Source organism: Salmo salar, chromosome ssa17, assembly GCF_905237065.1.
Source record: "Salmo salar chromosome ssa17, Ssal_v3.1, whole genome shotgun sequence".
NCBI classification, from domain to species: domain Eukaryota; kingdom Metazoa; phylum Chordata; class Actinopteri; order Salmoniformes; family Salmonidae; genus Salmo; species Salmo salar.
The window spans coordinates 50914220-50941299 of record NC_059458.1 but is presented as its reverse complement, the minus strand read 5'-3'; the positions used below and the strand labels follow the sequence as shown (position 1 = coordinate 50941299).

The 27080-nt window shown below is 43.1% G+C and overlaps 1 protein-coding gene across 1 annotated transcript in view; it reads left to right on the top strand.

Moving 5' to 3' along the window:
* The first annotated feature begins 271 nt into the window (after positions 1–271).
* LOC106593152 (mucin-19) overlaps positions 272–27080 on the top strand; it is a 28452-nt gene continuing 1643 nt past the window's right edge. The window contains exons 1-30 of the mRNA XM_045698638.1: positions 272–323; positions 498–542; positions 2314–2542; positions 3221–3350; positions 3502–3565; positions 4378–4460; positions 4836–5019; positions 5176–5301; positions 5536–5656; positions 9077–9212; positions 9326–9420; positions 9516–9712; positions 9908–10057; positions 10365–10459; positions 10616–10748; positions 11382–11625; positions 18381–18421; positions 18541–18629; positions 18772–18926; positions 19293–19431; positions 19605–19709; positions 19991–20188; positions 20430–20672; positions 21022–21178; positions 22524–22634; positions 22872–23013; positions 23135–23163; positions 26086–26229; positions 26366–26569; positions 26789–27030. Coding sequence (XP_045554594.1) covers positions 272–323; positions 498–542; positions 2314–2542; positions 3221–3350; positions 3502–3565; positions 4378–4460; positions 4836–5019; positions 5176–5301; positions 5536–5656; positions 9077–9212; positions 9326–9420; positions 9516–9712; positions 9908–10057; positions 10365–10459; positions 10616–10748; positions 11382–11625; positions 18381–18421; positions 18541–18629; positions 18772–18926; positions 19293–19431; positions 19605–19709; positions 19991–20188; positions 20430–20672; positions 21022–21178; positions 22524–22634; positions 22872–23013; positions 23135–23163; positions 26086–26229; positions 26366–26569; positions 26789–27030 — 4083 coding nt within the window. The remainder of the gene's footprint in view (positions 324–497; positions 543–2313; positions 2543–3220; positions 3351–3501; positions 3566–4377; positions 4461–4835; positions 5020–5175; positions 5302–5535; positions 5657–9076; positions 9213–9325; positions 9421–9515; positions 9713–9907; positions 10058–10364; positions 10460–10615; positions 10749–11381; positions 11626–18380; positions 18422–18540; positions 18630–18771; positions 18927–19292; positions 19432–19604; positions 19710–19990; positions 20189–20429; positions 20673–21021; positions 21179–22523; positions 22635–22871; positions 23014–23134; positions 23164–26085; positions 26230–26365; positions 26570–26788; positions 27031–27080) is intronic.

Sequence of the window (27080 nt, the reverse complement as noted above, 5' to 3'; positions counted from 1 at the left end):
TGTCATTAGTTAAATAAAATAAAATACACCCAATGTAAGGTGATATGCAGGAAAAGTTTTAACTGGAAAGGGATTGATATTAACTCTATAGGGACTCGGTGGGGGAATGAGTTGAATGTTTAATCTTTGGTTTATTTCCTAGTCTTATTCAAAGCAGGTGGGTCAGAGAAGGGTATAAAAGACCAGAGATAAGGGCAGTTTAGTGAATTGTCCTGTGGTTCTGCCACACTCTCTCTCTCTGTCTCTCGTTAAGACTGTTGAGCTAGGGAGCATGGTTCCTCCAGGGTGGACTCTGGTAGCTGTCTTAATTTCTCTTGTCTCAGGTACAGTAGGTGTCTTTGAAACTTGACTGTGATAAAAATTTATGCATTTCTATCCGGATTAACTGATTGTCCCCACTGCAAATGTATATATGGTAAAATGAGTTATTACTGTACAGAATTGTACTCCAGTTTGCGAATGGATGGGCTGGCATATTAATATTTTGTTATTTCTAGTTCTAGGCCCAGTTGGTTCTGTTTCAACCTCTGATACCCATCAAAGTAAGTAAAGTACCTTCCTCTAAATTACATATACATAGAAGGCCAGTTTCCCAGACACAGATCAAGCCTAGTCCTGGACTATAAAGCTCTTTCATTGGAGAATCTCCATTGAGAGTGATTTTTAGTCCTGGACTAGACTTAATCCGTGTCTGGGAAACCGGCCCATAAAGGGCAACTCCAACACTTTTCAACCTCATATTCATTATCTCCAGCACCAAACCAGTCTACATATGTGAAAACGATAAGTTTCTATGATCTGTGGTTAAAAAGATACCATAAGAAGAAAGGTCCTAAAAAATGCTTCACAGGGTAGAATTACAAGTAAGAAAAATGGTGAGTTTCAAAACCTGCCCGGTATTTTCTTGCTCCCCACGTCCTCATGAATCCCTTAGTACTTGAAAATCACTGTTTTTAAAACTTTAGATTGCTCATACTGACAAATAATATATAGACATATAATTTAACAATCTGTATGTAAAGGTCTTTAATTAAACATATGTAAATTATAGCTATCTAAATATATGTTTAAGCTTTATATTTACATATATTTAAATGTACATACATATATTGACATATTACACAATTGGCAATTTTTATATATTTCTGCATGTATATTTATATATTTAAATACGCGGAGTGGAAATACATTTTGACAGCATGCTGTGGTAGCTAGTAAAATATATTCCAAAATATATTTCATAAATATATGTTGCAATGTAATTTAATTTAATTAATGGAAAATGTAGCTTTTTAACTTACATACCGTAGCTAGGCTACATTAAAATACAATGCATAAAACTACAAAGTTCAGCACAAAATCACAATAGCATGATGGACAAGGAGTGCTTTCAATAATCATATTTTTTTTTGCTCAAATAACTTGGTCCATTGTTGAATTGTCACTGGAAGCTCGCATCTGAAATATGAAATATAATGTACAAATGACCTCTGTGCACTTAACATCTGTATTTGAAAATGATGTATTTTAACATCAAATGTATTCTTACAATGCAGATTCCTTCACCTCCAGTGTCCATTTTCCGACTCGCAAGTTGACAGTTACCCTGTGGAGAATGAAGAGACAGAGTCAGAGAAACAATTCCACACAAGATTAAGAATAAATAAGGGGTTAATTTTCATGAGCATATTTTTATTTCACTCAGAACTAGCTAGATAAATGATACAAAAGACTACTTACATTGACTGGGGTCTGTCCATAGGCAGCTGAGGTGCCAGACCAGAACAATCCACTGCAGGAAGGAACATTTTGATAATTGTTTTGCTAGAAATAATCTAGCTAGCTAGCCACTTCTATCAGAGAAACCCAACCCTCACTAAAGCTAGCTAGGTTAGCTAGCTACAGTGCTTCTTCCTTTAAAAGTTGTGGCGTACTATAGGACATCTTGCAGGGTGCCAGAGAATTCTATTGTACGTTTTTTAAGTGTCAGCCATTGTTGCCAGAATGGCGCAATTTACCATAATCTGCCACCACCTACCACAAACGGTGGAGGCATAAGCTCAAACCTTTTAAAGGAAGAACCACTGTAGCAAGCAACACATTGCTTGGCTAGCCAAGATTATTTAACAATAGCTTTGGAAATGAAATTATATCTAATGCATACATAACATTAACTCTACTGAACTCTACTACACTTAAATGTTCAACACAATTGAAAAGGATGAAAAGTGACGGAGTTTCCCTTTAAATTACGTTTTTCTATGTAGATTTATTACTGCAGCAGACTTTTGACTCTTCTGTGTTTGTTTCCAGATGTGTGTAAGACCTTCGGCAGTGGAGTCATCCAGATGTTCAACGGAACTGTATTCTACGTCCGCTCCACCTGTCCGTTCACGCTGACACGTTTTACTCACAACCGGGTGGACTGTGACATCACCATGCGTCGAGGTGAAAACGGCCTGCTGGAATATATCGAGATCAACGTCAACAAGATCCAGACCCGGATTCTGTACAATGGAACCATCTTCGTCGAGCAGAGAATGTTTGTTTTTATTTACTCTATTTTACTCTATTTTAATTCTGTTAAATTATGTCTAATTATTTACTCTTCAAAAACAGAACACATAAAGGGGTAGTTGCAACGTTCCAGAAATAGTCACTTTTCATATAAAATCATATATAACACAGTTCAGGAGTGGGTCTTCAAGATCCAGATAAAGTTAACTGTAAAGCTGGATTTAAAACATGTTCGCTGGATATAATGTATGTATGCTGTATTGAATGTGATTTTTAATCCAATGTGCTTAATCGTGGTCTGTGATACTGCCAATTACACTATTACTTCAAAGCAAGTGATTACATTGAATAGTGAAATGTCTGTCCTTCACAGTTTTTTGACGTCTATGATTACTTGTAACTGTAATTATCTTACATAAACTGCTAGCTCTAAGCGAAAATAATGAATGGATGAATCTGGTTACCTTCAAATGCACCAAGGTGATCTTACTATAGTCTCTTGCGTAATGCAGTTACATACATCATTAATCTGAGAGCATGACCAAATAATTAATTAGATATTTCACCAAATATTAGCTAGACTTTCCTGCCCTTTTCTTCACACCAACAAAATATACAGTCTAAAATGATCATTAACCTACTTGGCATTGAGGAAGAGGATGATGATGATTGATGACGATTGACTATGACGTGTTTGTCACAGGGTGTCCCTTCCCTACGATCACACCTATCAACATGTGTTCCAGTACGGTATCAACACCAAGCTGAGGAGCACTGTTCTACCTCTGTCTGTCATCTGGAGCAGTGTGGGCGTGGGCATCGACTCTCTCTGGGTGACTGATCCATGAACAGCTTCAAATACATTGTTGTTACCTATTATTTAATCTCTCATGCTATCCTTAACAAATCTGATTAGGTTCCTGGTGCCGAGATGACCTATTAATACATAACTGATTGACTGGTCCCTGGTCTGTCCTCTAACAGGTGCAACTGGAGCAGGAGCTAGTCCTTGGAATGACTGGACTCTGTGGACGACCAGATATACTAGGTCGATTACCTTAGAAACATATTTTTTGTACCTCTTCTAAATATATACAGTAACAGTCAAAAGACCTACTCATTCAAGGGTTTTTCTTTATTTTTACTAATTTCTAAATTGTAGAATAATAGTGAAGACATCAATATTATGAAATAACACATATGCAATCATGTAGTAAAAAAAAGTGTTAAACAATTCAAAATATATTTTATATTTGAGATTCTTCAAAGTAGCCACCCTTTGCCTTGATGACAGCTTTGCACACTCTTGGTATTCTCTCAACCAGCTTCACCTGGGATGCTTTTCCAACAGTCTTGAAGGAGTTCCCACATATGCTGATCACTTGTTGGCTGCTTTTCCTTCACTCTGCGGTCCAACTCATTCCAAACCATCTCAGTTGGGTTGAGGTCGGGTGATTGTGAAGAATCTAAAATCTAAAATATGTTTTGATTTGTTTATTAACACTTTTTTGGTAACTACATGATTCCATATGTGTTATTTCATGGTTTTGAAGTCTTCACTATAATTCTACAATGTAGAAAATAGTACAAATAACTAAAAACCCTTTGACTGGTACTGTGTACTGGTGCAGTATATATATATATATATATATATCACGTTGTACTGTACATATGGATTGTCTAAGTAATCTGCAAAATGCAGTATGGAGAAAAATACAGTGAACAGCCTCTTGAATATCAATTGTCTGGGCGCTAACTACACTTCTTGCTGTTAGCTGTGCGCTAACTACACTTCTTGCTCTAAACTGCACTTTAACTACACTTCAGTGTACTAACTACTCTATTTTCCTGCAAAATTAGATGACCGTCAGCGATTGATTGCAGAGAGTGTTCTTTCAGGGGACGGGTGCCAGACCATGGACTCCCTCCGCACTAAGAGCACGGTACATTTCCTGAATGATGTTCTACGTCCCAAATGACACCCTCACTTCTTTTGGATCACTATATAAGTAATAGGGTGCTATTTTGGACGTGGACCACCGTTTGAATCTGGTGGTAAAGTACTAGTACCACTGCTTGGGGTCTCTGGTATTGCGTGCTTGGCCTCAAGGTTATGGCTTGGTAAATAACACTAGACTTCTGGTGAATGGTAATGAATGGATCTAAGACATAGAACCCTACAATTTTCTGGCAAGTCTTGATGTTAATATTTCTATATAGATAATGCCATGTTGCTGTAACATAGGTTATGCTGTTTTGAAGTCTGCACTAGTGTTTTACAGTATGATGTACTGTATGTATTATGTATTATTTAATAGGTCTGTCAGAAGTTCATCTCCAACTACATTGAATGTCTGCAGGCTAACACAAGCAAATACATGACTCTTTGTAATGAGAATATTTACGGATATGAAAAAGAGCATTATGTAGGATGTGCGTTCTACAAAGAAATTGCCCATCGGTGTCAGACCAGCTACGCTTGGAGGACCTTGACACACTGCCGTAAGTAAATCAGTTCAGAAAAAAGCTGTTCGTTTATGAATATGTTATGAACAGTAATAACACATTATAATGACTATTAATCTTGTTAAAGTAATTTTGTCTTTTATGTCTTTAACAAATTCTTAAAGACGTGTGTGTCTGTCTGTTGTGAAACAGCTGAGTTCAATTGCCCAGGAGAACTACACTTTGAGGAGCAGGGTGATGCATTTGTTCCCACCTGTTCCAACCCAGCACCTAGAACCAATGATCAGGACATCACCAGCACCTGTGTCTGCCCCCAAGGTAGGCCTTACACTGTCATCCGGAGAAACACAGTTTCAAGTGTAGTCTAAAGTGTAAAAGGTTTCTTTAAAATATTAATTGTAACTGAGCAGACAATGTCTTAGCAAGCAGATCTGCACTGCTTTTAAGATTACCGTCACATATTATGCCATCTGCCGGGAGACAATTTTAAACATTATCTTTAGTGTTACAATCACATAAGGTTGATGAGAGTTTTAAATGGCTATGTTTCAGGTGAGGTATTGAACGATCGAGCGGAGGGCCATGACTGTGTAAGTGTGTCAGCCTGCCCATGTGTGTACGCCGGGAGGAACTATGCACCTAGGGAAGAACGCAGAACAAAATGCCAGACCTGGTGAGAGAATCAGACCTCAGGAGTCTATTTTGGACCAGAGCACTATGTGGTTTTAGTCAAAAGTATTGCACTAGAGTATGCAGTGCCTTCGGAAAGTATTCAGACCCCTTGACTTTTTCCACATTTTGTTACCTTACGGCCTTATTCTAAAATTAATTAAATAAATAAAAATATTCAACAATCTACACATAATACCCCAAAATGACAAAGTGAAAACAGGTTTTTAGAAATGTTTGCAAATGTATAAAATAAAAAATAACTGAAATACTTTATTTACATAAGTATTCAAACCCTTTGCTATGAGACTCGAAATTGAGCTCAGGTGCATCCTGTTTTGATTAATCATCCTTGAGATGTTTCTAAAACTTGATTGGAGTCCACCTGGGGTGAATTCAATTGATTGGACATAATTTGGAAAGGCACACACCTGTGTATATATGGTCCCACAGTTGACTGTGCATGTCAGAGCAAAAACCAAGCCATGAGGTCGAAGGAATTGTCCATAGAGTGCCGAGACAGGATTGTGTCGAGGCACAGCTCTGGGGAAGGCTACCAGGCCTCCAGTGCGCATCCACGGCCCAGTACGTCCTGTGCCTGCTCCTCGCACTCTCCCTCCAGTGCGCCTCCATAGTCCAGTACGTCCTGTCCCTGCTCCACACACTCTCCTTTCAGTGCGCAGCCATAACCCGGTACAGCCAGTGCCTGCTGTGAGCACTCGGCCCTTAGTGCATCTCCCCTTGTCCGGTGAGACCGATTCCTGCTCCTTGCACTATTCCTCCAGTGCGCAGCCATAACCCGGTACAGCCAGTACCTGCTGTGAGCACTCGGCCCTTAGCGAGAGAAGAGCGGTGACGAGAGGAGGCACGATACAAACGAAGAGGCAGGTGCGAGAGGCAGCCTCCCAAAAAATGTTTGGGGGGGCACACAGGGAGTTGGGCAGAGTCAGCGTGGAGTCCTGAGCCAGCTTCCCGTGTTTACTGTGGGGAGCAAGCAACGGGGCAGGCACCGTGTTGTGCGGTGATGCGCACTGTGTCGTCAGGGCGCATTCACAGGCCGGTGCGATCTATGCCCGCACCCTGCAGTTGTCGAGCTGAGTTGAGCATCCAGCCACGGCGGGTTGTGCAAGCCATATGCTCCAGGCCTCCAGTGCGCATCCATTGCGCATCCAGTGCGCATCCAGTGCGCATCCAGTGCGCATCCAGTGCGCATCCAGTGCGCATCCAGTGCCCAGTACGTCCTGTGCCTGCTCCTCGCACTCTCCCTCCAGTCCGCCTCCATAGTCCAGTACGTCCTGTCCCTGCTCCTCGCACTCTCCTTTCAGTGCGCAGCCATAACCCGGCACAGCCAGTGCCTGCTGTGAGCACTTGGCCCTTAGTGCGTCTCCCCAGTCCGGTGAGACCGATTCCTGCTCCTTGCACTATTCCTCCAGTGCGCAGCCATAACCCGGTACAGCCCGTGCCTGCTGTGAGCACTTGGCCCTTAGTGCGTCTCCCCAGTCTGGTGAGACCAATTCCTGCTCCTCGTACTCTACCTCCAGTGCGCCTTCATAGCCCAGTATGTCCTGTGCCTGCTCATCGCACTCTCCCTCCAGTGCGCCTCCATAGCCCAGTACGTCCTGTGCCTGCTCCCCGCACTCGCCCTGAGGTGCGTGTTACCAGTCTGGCGCCACCTATGCCAGTCCCACGCATCGGACCTCCAGCGACGCTCACCAATACGGAGCCTCCAACGACGCTCATCAGTACGGAGCCTCCAACGACGCTCCTCAGCCCGGAGCCTCCAGCGGTGGTCTGCAACCCAGAGCCTCCAGCGGTGGTCTGCAACCCAGAGCCTCCAGCGGTGGTCTGCAACCCAGAGCCTTCAGCGGTGGTCTGCAACCCAGAGCCTTCAGCGGTGGTCTGCAGCCCAGAGCCTTCAGCGGAGGTCTGCAGCCCAGAGCCATCAGCGGCGGTCTGCAGCCCAGAGCCATCAGCGGCGGTCTGCAGCCCAGAGCCTTCAGCGGCGGTCTGCAGCCCAGAGCCTTCAGCGGCGGTCTGCAGCCCAGAGCCTTCAGCGGCAGCCTTTAGCCCAGAGTCATCAGCGGCGGTTGGCGGTACGAAGCCTCCGGCGATGATCCATATTCTGGTTCCTCCGGACATACAAAAGCGGGGGGATCATTTGGCGATGGGGGTACTATGCCTGGAACCAGAGCCGCCGCCATAGACATTAGTTACCCACCCTACCCTCCCTTTGTGTTTTGTTGTTGTTTATTTATTTATTGCATTTGGAGTCTGCACCTTTGGGGGGGTACTGTCATGTCCTGACCCTAGTAAGATGTAATTTTCTTTAGTAGAGTAGGGCAGGGCGTGACAGGGGGTGTTTTGGGTTGTTCTATGTCACGCTACATTTTGGTCCGCTCCTTCGAACAACCGTGACACTGACAGAGCTCAAGAGTTCCTCCATGGATATGGGAGAACCTTCCAGAAGGACAACCATCTCTGCAGCACTTCATCAATCAGGCCTTTATGGTAGTAGCCAGATGGAAGCCACTCCTCAGTAAAAGGCACATGACAGCCTGCATGGAGTTTGCTAAAAGGCACCTAAAGACTCTCAGACCATGAGAAACACGATTTTATGGTCTGATGAAACCAAGAATGCCAAATGTCATGTCTGGAAGAAACCTGGGACCATCCCTACGGTGAAGCATGGAGGTGGCAGAATCATGCTGTGTGTGTGTTTTTCAGCGGCAGAGACTGGGAGACTAGTCAGGATCGAGGGAAAGATGAACGGAGCAAAGTACAGAGAGATCCTTGATGAAAACCTGCTCCAGAGCACCCAGGACCTCAGACTGGGGCGAAGGTTCACCTTCCAACAGGACAACAATCCTAAGCACACAGCCAAGACAATGCAGGAGTGGCTTCAGGACAAGTCTCTGAATGTCCTTGAGTGGCCTGCCAGCTGGGACTTGAACCTGTTCGAACATCTCTGGAGAGACTTGAAAATAGCTGTGCAGTGACTCTGCCCATCCAACCTGAAGTACAGGTGTGCCAAGCTTGTAACGTCATACCCTAGATGACTCAAGGATGTAATTGCTGCCAAAGGTGCTTCAACAAAGTACTGAGTAAAGGGTCTGGACACTTATGTAAATGTGATTTTTTAATATATATATATATGAATTAGCAAACATTTCTAAACTGTTTTTGCTTTTATGGGGTATTGTGTGTAGATAGATAAAGGAAAAAAAACAAATTAATACGTTTTAGAGTAAGTCTGTAACCTAAGAAAATGTGGAAAAAGTCAAAGGGTCTGAATATTTTCCGAAGGCACTCTGTGTTAAAAGGATGTCATTTGTGAACTAGTCAGACTTCTCATTGAATTTGTCTACTTATTGATTTTGTCCCGATCAGATATACCGTAACATGATACTCATTTATTTCTCTACAGTGTGTGCAACAATGGCAAGTGGATATGCTCTCAGAACAGCTGCCCTAGTAGGTGTGTGATTGAAGGGCAGTTTGTGACCACGTTCGATGGGAAACAGTATGCCCTTCCCGGTAAATGCACATACATGGCCTCTAAGGTAAATCAATAGATTATCATCTCACAGCACTATGGTCATTTTGAGTTGTACTCATACAGTACTTTTACCTAAAGTACTAACTTCCCTTATTCTTTATCAATGAAATAAAACAGGGCTTTAATTGGACGATATCCATACATTTTTCTGAGAGGACGTCCTCCATCCAAAACGTGTTTCTTCAGATTTACCAGGTACTGTTTGTCTGTTTGTAACTTTTGCTTCCCCTTTACATTCAAAGTCTGTTTATGATAATCAACAAATTCTAAAACACGTTTTTGTTTGTCAATTACAGAATACCTACAGATTCTCTCACAACAGTGTACAGTTTGAGAAAGAGGAAATTCGAGAGCTACATCAGTCAGACAATGCCATGGTGTTCTGGCAGTCATCCATGTATGTTCAGGTATTGACATCCTCTGGCATGAAGATCCAAGTACAGATGTCTCCAGACCTCCAGCTCTATATCACACTACCACAGAGTGAAGTAGGGATGCCAGAAGGTACTTTGCTTTCATCATCATAATGGTTTTGCATCATATATTATCACTATATATGATCATTGTAATTATATATTATCATTGTCATATCAGTATTTAAGTCACATTGACTGAATCCTGTGAACAAACAAACAAATGATGTCATGTATCTGGTCATTTCTGTACTGTAAAATAACGTGGTAACGTTCCTTTTACTAGGACTTTGTGGAAACTACAATACCGATACCACTGATGATTTCACCACAAGCAGTGGTATTGTAGAAAATGCAGCGGAACCGTTTGCGCTGTCCTGGAGTGTAGGGGACTGTCCTGTTAACATACCTAAAGTCTGCATCAACTCCGACAACGGTAAAGTCCCTCTGAAGGCCTCATGACTTAAAAAATAGGTTCTTACATGCGTTCAGTAGGTTTTTCTATGAAGGAAATGAATCAGTTTGTTTTAATGACTTTATGAAACTAATGCATGTAGTGACAATGTGTTACTTATATATAGTATAGTATAGCTATTTTTTGTTGGGTACATTACATAGTCTACATGACTTCAAGAATGAGGGGAATGTGAATGCGTCTTGCAATACGACATAGTGTAGAATTGGAAAAATCCTAATTCTGTTTTTGTGCTTCTTAATCTAACATGTGGACGATTACCTCTCAGAAATATTTGCAGATGAGAAGTGCCACCCCTTGAGAGACCCCAGTGGGATTTTCGCCAAGTGCTACGATCACGTGCCTACTGACAATTACCACAAGGCAAGGATTAACTAATACCAACAAATCTTGAGAACTTTTTATGCATTGATTAAGTTAAAACAAAAATACATATTTGAATTGCTATTTACCTTGTATTTAACTAGGAAATGATGATGTAACAATGTTTTGTAATTATTTGTGACTTCATGTTTGCAGGCTTGTATCCAGAGAACGTGTACCTGTGGAACTGGGCTGCAGCAGTGTTTGTGTGTGGCCCTGGCAAATTATGCCAAAGCCTGTGCCAACCAGGGCATCACAGTGGGTGACTGGAGAAGGGCCACCAACTGCAGTGAGTAACACCCATAGAGTTAGCAATTGGAATACTACACTGGACATTAACCTTCTTATGATGGTATAAAAGGTCAGACACTTTGGTAAGCCAGTGGTCAGCCAGTGCTGTGATACGATATTGTGTAAAACAATATATTTGAATATTATTTGCACAGTATGTTTGTTAGGTGGAATGATTCCAATAATGTTTCTAATTTACATTCCATACAAACAATGCAGTCAATCCACAGTCATACACTGGCTGAAATTAGTTTGTGATAGGACTTAGACAAGTTGGAAATGCAAACATGTATCATATAATAACACTCACAGCATTCCAAGAAAACAAACATTGAGAAATGTATTGTCTGTCACCATATATTTTATAGGCTATTTATACAGAAAATCGGTATAAAACCTGTGTAAACCGTATTTATATGACAATATTTTTGATTGACAATTCTATTACACAATTTCTGATATACTGTATCACATTACTTTTATTTCGCTGCAAAAGTAAAAGCAAGAAATGCATTAACTTCTTCTCTACTGCCATTCATTCCAATTAAACTGGTTTGGATTTCTCACTGACCAATATTTCTGCCATTTTCTGTAAATGTTTATTAACATGAATGTCATTTTGGATTTCCAGCGGTATCGTGTGAGAACAATCAGAGGTTTGACTACGAAATGCAGGTGTGCAACAGCACCTGTCTCTCCCTATCCCGGCCAGACCCCAGGTGTGGGGTGGAGGATGCACCTGTGGAGGGCTGTGGCTGCCTGGAGGGCACTCATCTGACCGGGGGGCTCACCTGTACCCCGAAGGCCCAGTGTCCATGTCACCATCAGGGAGGAGTCACACCACCAGGACCTGTTATCATTGATGGACGACAGTGGTGAGTTCCTCTTACATACTGCTATGGAGGTGTCATTACAGATGACAGTGTCAGCATAAATAATTTGACTCTTGCACAAAAAAACAGGAGATCCTATTACAGAACATGCTACAGTTTGTTGGTATTATTGTTATTACGTTTATTTGAACAGGGACAATGTACAACAAAACATAAGTCTCAGTACAGTTGAGAAAAGATGTGTTGGACCAGATGTATTCAACTGCAAATTTCCATCTGCAGTCCCCGGGCATGGTCACTGTCACGGCTGTCGTGGTGAATGGATGACCAAAACGCAGACGGGATGTGAATGCTCATCTTTCTATTTAATTAGAATAAAATGAACACCAAAAAACAAGAAACAATAGACCGACAGGAACAGTTAGCAGGCTAACATAAAGCAGTGCTAAAACAACAACCCACAAACCCCAGGTGAAAAACACACTCCTAATATATGACTCCCAATCAGGAACAACGATATCCAGCTGTTCCTGATCAGGAGTCACAAGACTAACACAGAAACAGACATACTAGAAAACACATACAGACTTCTTCTTCCACGTCCTGACCAAAATACTACACAACTACTCCCTCTGCTGGTCAGGACGTGACAGTACCCCCCCTCTAAAGGTGCAGACCCCGGAATGCACCTTATAAGAAAACACAAAAATCCCCAATACCACAACAAAAAATAATACCCCTAAACAAAAAAGGGAGGGAAGGGAGGGTGGCTGTGCTACACCCCCCCCCCCAACCCACCTATCCTGGAGGTGGCTCTGGTTCCGGCCTACTGCCCTCCAGACTGTAGGCAGACTCATTGGGTTCCGGGTCGTAGATAGACTCACTGTTGCGGATTGTAGGCAGACTCTTTCCGGTCAACGCTGTACGCAGACTCATTTAGTTCACAGTTAAATATACACTTGTTCAGTTCCGGATTGTCGACAGACTCCCTTGGTTCCGGGTCGCAGGCAGGCTTCCTCGGTTCCGGGTCGCAGGCAGGCTCCCTCAGTTCCGGGTCGCAGGCAGGCTCCCTCAGTTCCGGGTCGCAGGCAGGCTCCCTCGGTTCCGGGTCGCAGGCAGGCTCCCTCGGTTCCAGGTCACAGGCAGGCTCCCTCGGTTCCGGGTCACAGGCAGGCTCCCTCGGTTCCGGGTCACAGGCAGGCTCCCTCGGTTCCGGACTCGACACTGTTGCCGGATACTCTAGACTGCACACTGTTGCCGGATACTCTGGACTGCACACTGTTGCCGGATACTCTGGACTCCACACTGTTGCCGGATACTCTGGACTGCACACTGTTGCCGGATACTCTGGACGAGGCACTATTGCCGGACACTCTGGACGAGGCACTATTGCCGGACACTCTGGACGAGGCACTATTGCCGGACACTCTGGACGAGGCACTATTGCCGGACACTCTGGATGAGGCACTATTGCCGGACACTCTGGACGAGGCACTATTGCCGGACACTCTGGACGAGGCACTATTGCCGGACACTCTGGACGAGGCACTATTGCCGGACACTCTGGATGAGGCACTATTGCCGGACATTCTGGACGAGGCACTATTGCCGGACACTCTGGACGAAGCACTATTGCCGGACACTCTGGCCTGGTCTGACGCACTAGAAGCCTGATGCGTGGGGCTGGTAGTGGAGGTACCAGCCTGGGGACACGCACCTCAGTGCTAGTGCGAGGAGCGGGAACAGGCTGAATAGGACTAGGCTGACTCATGGGAAGCTTGATCTGTGGTGCTGGTACTGGTCGTGCCAGACTGGAGGTACTCACTTCCGGGTCAGCACGAGAGTGGCGGAAACCGGACAGACTGGGCCATGGAGGCGCACAGGTGGTCTTGCTCGCACCTCCTGCATAACCCGTCCTGGCTGGGTGGAACTAGCAGCCCTGTACGAGCGGGGTGCTAGTACAGGGCGAACTGGGCTGTGCAGGGGCTTGATGGTTACCGTGCGTAGAGCGGGCGTAGGGTAGCCTGGTCCTAGGAGGCGTACCGGCGACCAGACGCACTGCGCAAGCATCCTCCTACCAGGCTGGATGCCCACTCTAGCATGGCATCTGTGAGGGGGCTGAAATAGCTCGCACCAAACTGTGCGTGCGTATGGGTGAGATTGTGCTCACCTCAGCAAAACACGACGCCCTCCACTCCATACGCTCCTCCATATAATCACGGGTAGCTGGCTTATGGCTCTTCCTTTGCCTAGCCAAACTACCCGTGTGCCCCCCCCAAAAAAATATTGGGGGTGCCTCTCCGGCTTCCTCGCCAGCGCGTACATAGCCTCATATCGACGCCTCTCCGCCTTGGCCTCCTCTATCTCTTCCCTTGGGCGACAGTATTCCCCAGCCTGGTGCCAAGGTCCTGCCCCGTCCAGAATCTCCTCCCAAGTCCATCTCTCACTATAGTCCATGTATTCCCTCTGCTGCTCCTTTCTCCGCTGCTTGGTCTTTGTTTGGTGGGTTGTTCTGTCACGGCTGTCGTGGTGAATGGATGACCAAAACGCAGACGGGATGTGAATGCTCATCTTTCTATTTAATTAGAATAAAATGAACACCAAGAAACAATAGACCGACAGTAACAGTTAGCAGGCTAACATAAAGCAGTGCTAAAACAACAACCCACAAACCCCAGGTGAAAAACACACTCCTAATATATGACTCCCAATCAGGAACAACGATATCCAGCTGTTCCTGATCAGGAGTCACAAGACTAACACAGAAACAGATATACTAGAAAACACATACAGACTTCTTCTGCCACGTCCTGACCAAAATACTACACAACTACTCCCTCTGCTGGTCAGGACGTGACAGTCACATATAAACAAGTAAATACATTATATACGAACAGACAACATACAAACATCAGACAATTTTTTTTGTGTTAGGAATAATAACAAAAACAGAGGTCAGGATATACAGATACGTTTACAGACAAATGTCAAGTTTTGAACATAATAATCATTGGATGCATTGCTATTGGAACCATGAGTTGTAAAAAACCAGCAACAAAAACAAACAGCAAAGAAAAAGGTTTGTAAGTGGGTACAAACCTGCTGTTCTTTATACTGCTTTTTGTGAAAAAGCACGGACACTAGTCACCATTTTTGGTTTTCTGGTAGTTGGTTCCAGTGTTGAACAGCTTTTAACCTCTATGGGACCGGCGGGACGAATTCGTCCCACCTACGTAACAGCCACTGCCATCCTGTGGCGCGATTTTCAAAATCTTCAAAATCATATTACTTCAATTTCTCAAACATATGACTATTTTACAGCCATTTAAAGATAAGACTCTCGTTAATCTAACCACACTGTCCGATTTCAAAAAGGCTTTACAACGAAAGCAAAACATTAGATTATGTCAGCAGAGTACCAAGCCAGAAATAATCAGACACCCATTTTTCAAGCCAGCATATAATGTCACCAAAACCCAGAAGACAGCTAAATGCAGCACTCACCTTTGATGATCTTCATCAGATGACAACCCTAGGACATTATGTTATACAATACATGCATGTTTTGTTCAATCAAGTTCATATTTATATCAAAAACCAGCTTTTTACATTAGCATGTGACGTTCAGAACTAGCATACCCCCGCAAACTTACGGGGAATTCGCTAACATTTTACTAAATTACTCACGATAAACGTTCACAAAAAGCATAACAATTATTTTAAGAATTATAGATACAGACCTCCTCTATGCACTCGATATGTCCGATTTTAAAATAGCTTTTTGGTGAAAGCACATTTTGCAATATTCTAAGTACATAGCCCAGGCATCACGGGCTCGCTATTTAGACACCCGGCAAGTTTAGCACTCACCATAATCATATTTACTATTATAAAAATGTCATTACCTTTTGTTGTCTTCGTCAGAATGCACACCCAGGACGTCTACTTCAATAACAAATGTTGGTTTGGTCCAAAATAATCCATCGTTATATCCGAATAGCGGCGTTTTGTTCGTATGCGTTCCAGACACTATCCGAAATAGTAAAGAAGTGTCGCGCTTGGCGCAATTCCTGACAATAAAATTCAAAGTATTCCATTGCCGTACGTCGAAGCATGTCAACCGCTGTTTAAAATCAATTTTTACGTCATTTTTCTCGTAGAAAAGCGATAAAATTCCGACAGGGAATCTCCTTTTCGGCAAACAGAGGAAAAAATCCCAAAGGCGGGGGCGGTCGGGGTCACGCGCATAAGCTAGTGTCTCTTGATGGGCCACTTGAGAAAGGCGATAATGTGTTTCAGCCTGGAGCTGGATTGACGACATTCTCTTTTTTCCCGGGCTCTGAGAGCCTATGGACGACGTGGGAAGTGTCACGTTAGAGCAGAGATCCTTAGTAAATGATAGAGATGGCAAAGAAGTTCCAGAAATGGTCAGACAGGCCACTTCCTGTAAAGGAATCTCTCAGGTTTTGACCTGCCATTTGAGTTCTGTTATACTCACAGACACCATTCAAACAGTTTTAGAAAATTTAGGGTGTTTTCTATCCATATGTAATAAGTATATGCATATTCTAGTTACTGAGTAGGAGTGGTAACCAGATTAAATCGGGTATGTTTTTTATCCAGCCGTGTCAATGCTGCCCCCTAGCCCTAACAGGTTAAAGAACGCAGATTGGGCAAAAACTGTTCTACACACTGGAACTCTACAGTTTCCATTCACTTCTCCCCTAGTATGTGACCATATACATACAGTGCCTTGCAAAAGTATTCATCCCCCTTGGCGTTTTTCCTGTTTTATTGCATTACAACCTGTAATTTAAATTGATTTTTATTTGGATTTCATGTAATGGACATACACAAAATAGTCCAAATTGGTGAAGTGAAATGAAAAAAATTACTTGTTTAAAAAAAAGTATACAAAAAAAAATATGAAAAAGTGGTGCATGCTTATGTATTCACCCCCTTTGCTATGAAGCCGCTAAATAAGATCTGGTGCAACCAATTACCTTCAGAAGTCACATTATTAGTTAAATAAAGTCCACTTGTGTGCAATCTAAGTGTCACATGATCTGTCACATGATCTCTGTGTATTGTGGCAGACCAGGGGGTTTGGTCAAGACACGGACAGAGTATGATTAGCTTGGTTTCAAGGGTGTTTATTAAATAAAAATCAAAAGAAAAGGATAGGTCTCCCCCATGAGAGCCTCTCCGGGATACCGTCTTCTGGGCTCCAGGTCTTGCTGTATCCTGTTTGGCACACAAACTCAAACTCCCTCGTCTTAGCTCGGGCACCGTCTCCAACAACACAGAAGTCACCTTACTTCCTCCAGTCCTCTCCTGTGTGCTGCCCTTCTGGCAGCTTTATGGGGCTTTTACAGCTGGTGAGCAATCAGCCCTTGATTACTCACCAACTCCACAATCAGCCCCAATTAGCCCTGGGCGGAGAGCCCGTCGAGACCTGGCACGTCCAGCAAATGGAGCTATCGCCTCGTGATGTATACTCCGCCTCAACGAGTCTCCCACTGGTGGCTGATCTGCTGTATGCCACAGTATATATACACCTGTTTTGAAAGGCCCCAGAGTCTGCAACACCACTAAGCAAGAGGCACCACCAAGCAAGTGATACCATGAACAAAGTTGTGGAGAAGTACAGATCAGGGTTGAGTTATAAAAAAAAATCTGAAACTTTGAACATCCCACGGAGCACCATTAAATCCGTTATTAAAAATGCAAAGAATATGGCACCACAACAATTCTGCCAAGAGCGGGCCACCCACCAAAACTCACGGACCAGGCAAGGAGAGCATTAATCAGAGAGGCAACAAAGAGACCAAAGTTAACCCTGAAGGACCTGTCCATAGGACCACTTTAAGCCGTACACTCCACAGAGCTGGGCTTTATTTGTAAAGAAAAATATAAGCAACACATTTGGTGTTCACCAAAAGGCATGTGGGAGACTCCCCAAACATATGGAAGAAGGTACTCTGGTCAGATGAGACTAAAATTTAGCTTTTCGGCCATCAAGGAAAACACTATGTCTAGCGCTAACCAAACATCTCTCATCACCCCGAGAACACCATCCCCACAGTGAAGCATGGTGTTGGCAGCATGTGCTGACCAGCTGGCAAATGTCTTCACTGACATGTTCAACCTTTCCCTGACAGTCTGTAATATCTACATGTTTCAAGCAGACCACCATAGTCCCTGTGCCCAAGAACGCCAAGGTAACCTGTCTAAATTACTATCACCCGGTAGCACTCACATCTGTAGACATGAAATGCTTTGAAAGACTGGTCATGGCTCACATCAACACCATCATCCCAGACACCCTGGACCCAGTCCAATTTGCATACCGCCCCAACAGATCCACAGATGACAAACTCTCTCTTGCACTCCACACTGCCCTCTCCCACCTGGAAAAGAGGATCACCTGCGTAAGAATGCTGTTCATTGACTACACAATAGTGTCTTCCAAGCTCATCACTAAGCTCAGGACCCTGGGACTGAACACCTCCCTCTGCAACTGACTGGATCCTGGACTTCCTGATGGGCCACCCCCAGGTGTTGAGGGTAGGCAACAACACATCCGTCACTCTGACCCTCGGCATGGGTGCCCCTCAGGGGTACGTGCTTAGTCCCCTCCTGTACTCCCTGTTCACCCACAACTGCGTGGCCGCGCAGGATTCCAACACCATCATTACGTTTGCTGAAGACACAGCGGTGGTTGGCCTGATCACTGATGACGATCAGACAGCCTATACACCAACATCTTACATCCACCTTTTTATACCCTTTTGCAGCAAATGTGAGGATGGAGAATTGCTGTGCTCTGAAGATTGTGGTAAATATATATATTTTTATTTAATAGGCTCTCGATGGTCTAATTTTTACATGATATTACCCTATTTTTGTGTTTGATATGCCTTCAAATATAATACTGTATGCTACTGTCTGTTTCAGGTTGCACCCAGGGGAAGGTTTGTGTGCATTGCTCACAATTTTCAATAGACACAGCTCAAACAACATGTGCCAGTCTGAGCAAACCAACAGTAAGTTCACAGAATTAGAGTTAATATTTAAAAAATTATAAAAAGTTAATATTTCATGCTAGCCCAAAAGTAGAACTGAAAACTGTTCATTGATTCAATTAGCATTGAATTGTAATGAGACACTCATCTTCTTTGTTCCCAGAGTGCTGTTCAGAGTTGTACAAGTGGCTGTTACTGTCCAGGGGGCCAGTTGGAAGACCATTGGGGTATGTGTGTCACTGTGGACAACTGCACCTGTCAGTACAGCGGCAGAGTGTTCAAAGCGGGACAGAGTGTCAAGACCAACTGTAGAACATGGTGAGTGAGCCACAACTGTTGCCTTGCAACTGCTGAAGTGTGTATTAATTACAGATACATGCATAAGTGAATGTATCACAGTACGACTTGGGGATGTATCTATTTTTAAAGACAAACAAACCAACAAACACACCACGAAGTGTATTATATCTAACAAACATCAGGAAGTGTTTGTCTGAGCTGAAGCAAAGATAGTGTTATATACTTACTGTCTGAAATGTAATCCATCATTTGAATCCTAACCTCTACTTAAGTTGATTTTTTACGTAGTTTCCTTTTAACATCAATACATGACTAAGCAAAAAATTATACTGAAGTGGAAGTTCAGAATCGCCCCCTAAAGGTTTGTCTCCATCCACTTCCCAGCACCTGCCACCATGCCCAGTGGAGCTGTGTAGATGAACCATGCCCTGGTACATGCCTGGTGTATGGAAACGGACACTATCAAACCTTCGACTCTAAATGGTATCGCTACGATGGGAATTGTCAGTACACATTAGTGGAGGTGAGTCAGAGAAGGCAATCTGATATCACCTTTTCATTGGGTTATCAAGCATTGTTCTTCATTTTGTTAGGGATGTTTGTTTTGTTTTCTATTCTGTACTGCTGAGAAATTAATAGTACTGCTTCTTCAAAAAAAACATCTACAATTCTGCTGTTTTCTTCCTTCTCTCATAGGATGGCTGTGGTAGTGAAGCTGGGTCGTTTTCTGTCAAAGTGGAGAGTGTCCCGTGCTGTGACGAGGCTCTGACCTGTTCCCGGACCATCGTGTTAGACCTGCTGGTAATACACTTAGCTCACTTCTCTCCTCTGTCACGCCATGCTTTTGAAGTCCATTATTATTAAATAGAACTACCCCTCAGTTTGTTTGGAATGTGTTTTGTTAAGTAGGACTAAGCACCACTTGGGACCACCAGGTGGATACTAATTGCATTGAATAATGTAAATACGTATCAGAAATTTTGCATGAAAATTTGTAATTTTCTACTGAATACCTGTGGTAATAGGAATGTAATATGGAGAGTTATTAACTTCATTAATGAGGTGTTTGTCTTTTCTCTCAGGGTAATGTCACTCTGACTCTGAATGAAATGAAGGTGACGAGACGGCTACAAGGGGGATGGGCTTCTCTGGAGGCGGAGCCTCTGTACTCCACCCACACTGTGGGCCTCTACATGATGATCTCAGTGCCTTCTAGAGGACTAACCCTCATCTGGGACAAACACACCAGACTTACCGTCATACTGGACGACCGTTGGAGGGTGAGTCGTCTCTATCTAGATGTTAAAGATGTAACCTGTAAGATTTCCCTATTGCTCGTTGATCATTGCAACTACTGAAATATCATTTCAACTGCTGAAATATCATTTCATAGCTACTAAGTACTGTTTAGTATTAAGCTATGGTTAAGTTAGCACAAATGTCTTGCCTAAGTTAGTAACCCATCAATTCATTTGATGGTTATTAAGTTAATTACCTAATTAATCAGCTGTAATTTCACAGAACCGAGTGTGTGGACTTTGCGGGAACTTCGATTCCAACGAGATGAACGACCTGCAGATAAGCGGGTCATCGGTGGTGTCCAGCCCCCTCGCCTTTGGCAACAGCTGGAAGACGGCCACACCCCCCTGCTCTGACGTGACCAATGAGGTGTTTCCGTGCCAGCGCCACTCCTACTGCTCCGCCTGGGCCGAGAGACGCTGTATGATCCTCAGGGGAGACACCTTTAAGGACTGCCACTTGAAGGTACAGTTCACTTATAAGGACAGTTCACCCCAAACGTTAAACACCTTTAATTAAGGACTGCCAAAGAGGTACGCTTAAAAGGTTAGTTTACCCCGAACATCACACACCTCCACTTAAAGGTAGGCTTAAAGGGATAGTTCACCCCAAACATGTGGGTCGTTTGTAGCTCAGTTGGTAGATTATGGTGCTTTCAATGCCAGGATAGTGGGTTTGATTCCCACAAACACCCGTATAAGATATTTTAAATGTTTATGTACCCCTAAAAGCATCTGCTAAATTGCATGTATTATATTATTATGTAACACATTTAAGGAGACATTCAGTTAAGATGTTCTGCTTTGTTCTGCAGGTGGACCCAGAGCCCTACTACCAGGCCTGTGTGTTGGAGTCGTGCTCCTGTGAGTTTGAGGGGAAGTTCTTGGGTTTCTGTACGGCCGTGGCGGCCTACACTGAGGCCTGCAGTGACCAGGACGTGTGTGTCCGCTGGAGAACGCCAGACATGTGCCGTACGTAACACAACTGATGCAAATATTATCCTCAGTATTTAATTTAAAAGTAACGCTAACACTTTATTGTTATTTTTTAAATATGTATGAGCCTGCCCAGGATAGTCTTTCAATTAAATGCTACTTACAGTTGAAGTCAGAAGTTTACATACACGTAGGTTGGAGTCATTAAAACTCGTTTTTCAACCGACATAACCTGAAAGGCCGCACAGCAAGGAAGAAGCCACTTCTCCAAAACCGCCATAAAAAAGACAGACTACGGGTTGCAACTGCACATGGGGACAAAGATTGTAGTTTTTGGAGAAATGTCCTCTGGTCTGATGAAACAAAAATAGAACTGTTTGGCCATAATGACCATCGTTATGTTTGGAGGAAAGAGGGGGAGGCTTGCAAGCTGAAGAACACCATCCCAACCGTGGAGTACGGGGGTGGCAGCATCATGTTGTGGGGGTGCTTTGCTGCAGGAGGGACTGGTGCACTTCACAAAATAGATGGCATCATGATGAAAGAAAATTATGTAGATATATTGAAGCAACATCTCGAGACATCAGTCAGGAAGTTAAAGCTTGGTCACAAATGGGTCTTTCAAATGGACAATGACCCCAAGCATACTTCCAAAGTTGTGGCAAAATGGCTTATGGACAACAAAGTCAAGGTATCGAAGTGGCCATCACAAAGCCCTGACCTCAATCCTATAGAAAATTTGTGGGCAGAACTGAAAAAGCATGTGCGGGCAAGGAGGCCTACGAACCAGACTCAGTTACACCAGCTCTGTCAGGAGGAATGGGCCAAAATTCACCCAACTTAGTGTGGGAAGCTTGTGGAAGGCTACCCAAAATGTTTGACCCATATTAAACAATTTAAAGGCAATGCTACCAAATACTATTTGAGTGGTCCCGTGTGGCTCAGTTGGTAGAGCATGGGGTTTGCAATGTCAGGGTTGTGGGTTCTATTCCCACGGGGGACCAGCATGAAAAAAAAAAAAAGTAGATGAAATGTATTCACTACTGTAAGTCGCTCTGGATCAGTGTGTCTGCTAAATGACTAAAATGTAAAAATTAGTGTATGTAAACTTCTGACCCACCGGGAATGTGATGAAAGAAATAAAATCTGAAATCAAGCCTTCTCTCTACTATTATTTTGACATTTCACATTCTTAAAATAAAGTGGTGATTCTAAATGACCTACGATAGGGAATTTTTACGAGGATTAAATGTCAGGAATTGTGAAAAACTGAATTTAAATGTATTTGGCTAAGGTGTATGTAAACTTCCAACTTCAACTGTCTATGTATGTGTTATTGAAACAGTGTTTGAGTGAACTATTCCTCTACCTACTCATACAGCGGTATACTGCGACTACTACAATGAGCAGGGCCACAGTAGTTGGCACTACGATCCCTGTGGACATATCAAGACCTGTGGCAAAAACAACCTCTTCAATGGCAAGCTGGAAGGTAACTGAACTGACTCAATTAATGGAAATGGATGATCCATCTAACATGGTCCCAGGTCTGTTTGTGCTATGAAACCAACCTGTCACCAGGCTATGATCCCAGAACCAAATATTGTGTACACTAATAGATAATTCTGTTTAAGTTCACGTGTATGTTTATATCTGTCATGAGAGATGAATCTACTCCTCACAGTGATGTTGACCTTAATGCTAACTTTGGCATTGTCTCTGTGTGCAGGCTGCTACCCGAGATGCCCAGCAGAGGCTCCATACTATGATGAGAACACAAGGAGATGCTCCACTTTGGACAACTGCACCTGTTATTCCAACGAGACTATTGTTAAACCTGGTACAGTTATCAGGACACCCACTGAGAAATGGTGAGTACCTATTTACACTATATCAGTGCATGTAGGCCTATGTGAGGAAATGACAAAGGGAAAATAAATTTAACATACAGGAGAATGGTAACTGATCTTTTACTGTGTTCTCTGTCTACAGCACTTGTGAACAGGGACGTATTAACTGTGGTAAGTGGATATAAGTTATGACGGCATTAACATATTTGTAAATCAGTTAAGACTTTGATCACAATTGTGACTGACTTATATTAAAGTATTATATTATCAGGAATGCAGGTCGCAGTTGTAAATGAGAACTTGTTCTCAACTGGCCTACCTGGTTAAATAAAGGTGAAATAATAAATAAAAATGTGGTATTAACACATCCATTTATGTGTTTTGCCTCTTTAGGTCCTGATCAAACCACTACTGCATCTGAACCTACAACCACAGCTACACAATCAACTACAATGAGAACTACACCTGAACCTACAACTATACTGACTATGACACCTGAATATACAACCACACCTAAACAACCCACTACTACACCTGAATATACAACCACACCTAAACAACCCACTACTACACCTGAATATACAACCACACCTAAACAACCCACTACTACACCTGAATATACAACCACACCTAAACAACCCACTACTACACCTGAATATACAACCACACCTAAACAACCCACTACTACACCTGAATATACAACCACACCTAAACAACCCACTACTACACCTGAATATACAACCACACCTAAACAACCCACTACTACACCTGAATATACAACCACACCTAAACAACCCACTACTACACCTGAATATACAACCACACCTAAACAACCCACTACTACACCTGAATATACAACCACACCTAAACAACCCACTACTACACCTGAATATACAACCACACCTAAACAACCCACTACTACACCTGAATATACAACCACACCTAAAAAACCCACAACTACATCTGAACCTACAATCACACCTACACAATCAACTACAATGAGAACTACACCTGAACCTACAACAACTATACTGACTACTACACCTGAATATACAACCACACCTAAACAACCCACTACTACACCTGAATCTACAACCACACCTAAACAACCCACTACTACACCTGAATATACAACCACACCTAAACAACCCACTACTACACCTGAATATACAACCACACCTAAACAACCCACTACTACACCTGAATATACAACCACACCTAAACAACCCATTACTACACCTGAACATACAACCACACCTAAACAACCCACTACTACACCTGAATATACAACCACACCTAAACAACCCACTACTACACCTGAACATACAACCACACCTAAACAACCCACTACTACACCTGAATATACAACCACACCTAAACAACCCACTACTACACCTGAATATACAACCACACCTAAACAACCCACTACTACACCTGAATATACAACCACACCTAAACAACCCACTACTACACCTGAATATACAACCACACCTAAACAACCCACTACTACATCTGAATCTACAACCACACCTAAAAAACCCACTACTACACCTGAACATACAACCACACCTAAACAACCCACTACTACACCTGAATATACAACCACACCTAAACAACCCAATACTACACCTGAATATACAACCACACCTAAACAACCCACTACTACACCTGAATATACAACCACACCTAAACAACCCACTACTACACCTGAATATACAACCACAACTAAACAACCCACTACTACACCTGAATATACAACCACACCTAAACAACCCACTACTAGACCTGAATATACAACCACACCTAAACAACCCACTACTACACCTGAATATACAACCACACCTAAACAACCCACTACTACACCTGAATATACAACCACACCTAAACAACCCACTACTACACCTGAATATACAACCACACCTACACAACCCACTACTACACCTGAATATACAACCACACCTAAACAACCCACTACTACACCTGAATATACAACCTCACCTAAACAACCCACTACTACACCTGAATATACAACCACACCTAAACAACCCACTACTACACCTGAACATACAACCACACCTAAACAACCCACTACTACACCTGAATATACAACCACACCTAAACAACCCACTACTACACCTGAATATACAACCACACCTAAACAACCGACTACTACACCTGAACCTACAACCACACCTAAACAACCCACTACTACACCTGAACCTACAACTATACTGACTATGACACCTGAATATACAACCACACCTAAACAACCCACTACTACACCTGAATATACAACCACACCTAAACAACCCACTACTACACCTGAATATACAACCACACCTAAACAACCCACTACTACACCTGAATATACAACCACACCTAAACAACCCACTACTACACCTGAATATACAACCACACCTAAACAACCCACTACTACACCTGAATCTACAACCACACCTAAACAACCCACTACTACACCTGAATATACAACCACACCTAAACAACCCACTACTACACCTGAATATACAACCACACCTAAACAACCCACTACTACACCTGAATATACAACCACACCTAAACAACCCACTACTACACCTGAATATACAACCACACCTAAACAACCCACAACAACAAGAACCACACCTGAATATACAACCACACTTTTCCCATCGATAGTTACAGGACCTAGAAATACTCAACCTAGTACAGCAGCTGTGTTAGTGTTGAGTACTACCGCCGGACAAACCACTACTGCAGAAGCAACTACAGCATACACTGAAACTACAACTAAATTAACATCTACACAACCCACAACTACATTCTCATATTCTACAACCAAATATGTTGAACCAACATCTACAACCGAACCAACTACTTCACATACTGAAATGACAACCGAACCAACTATTTTTACTGAAATGACAACCAAACCAACTCCTTTTACTGAAATGACAACCAAACCAACTATTTATACTGAAATGACAACCAAACCAACTCCTTTTACTGAAATGACAACCAAACCAACTATTTTTACTGAAATGACAACCAAACCAACTCCTTCTACTGAAATGACAACCAAACCAACATCTGAAGGACCATCGACTGAAGCTACAACCCTGTTCACAAGTCAACCAACAACCTTCTCTACACGTTCTCCCACTACCTCTGAATCGACAACATCTACGGGTCCAACAACCATGTCAACAACAATATCTACAGAGTCTACAACACGTACAAGTAGGCCAACATATTTAAATATATTTTTGGCAATTTGGATTATTGATATCTCTACAATCTACACTAATGCTGACCTTACAAATAGATGCAGAAATTGTTCCACTATGTTTAAGTGAAATCTTCACCTTGTTTCTAGTTTGTGAGTGTAGAGACCTGAAGAGGAACCAGATATGGGCGTGTGGAGATAAGTGGACAGAAGACTGCTTCAGTAAGACTTGTAAGGGTGGGAAGATAGAGATGACTTCGGTCACCTGTCCGAATCCAGTTCGCCCCACCATGTGCCCCAGGGGACAGATGGTCAGAGTCTCAGACGGATGCTGTGACTACTGGAAGTGTGATTGTGAGTCTGGCTGCCTTTCTGTACCTTTGCGTGAAGTTCTAGAGTTTGTCTATCCTTGTATCTTGTTTTTGAAGAGGGTTTTACTTCCTGCAAAGTCTGATGCTCTTTTTATGTAGTAGTTTTGTCTTCCTTAAGGGAATGCACTTATTATAAGTCAGTTCCTCTCTTATTCCCCCTCTACTCTTATGCCCCTCTACTCTTATTCCCCCTGTCCCCCAGGTCGTTGTGACCTCTATGGAGACCCTCACTACATCTCCTTCCAGGGTGTGACCTTTGACTTCCTGGATAATTGTACATACATCCTGGTCAAGGAGAAAACGCTGCGTCACCATCTGACTGTTGCCGTGGACAACTACTTCTGTATTCCCGAGTTGGACGGCTCCTGTGCCAAAGGCATCATCCTGCAGTACCAGAACAACACGGCCACTGTCAGCATCGTACCGGATGAGTACAGGGTGAAGGTACTGCCGGTCTTCAACTTGATTGATTGATTGATTGATTGATTGGTTTA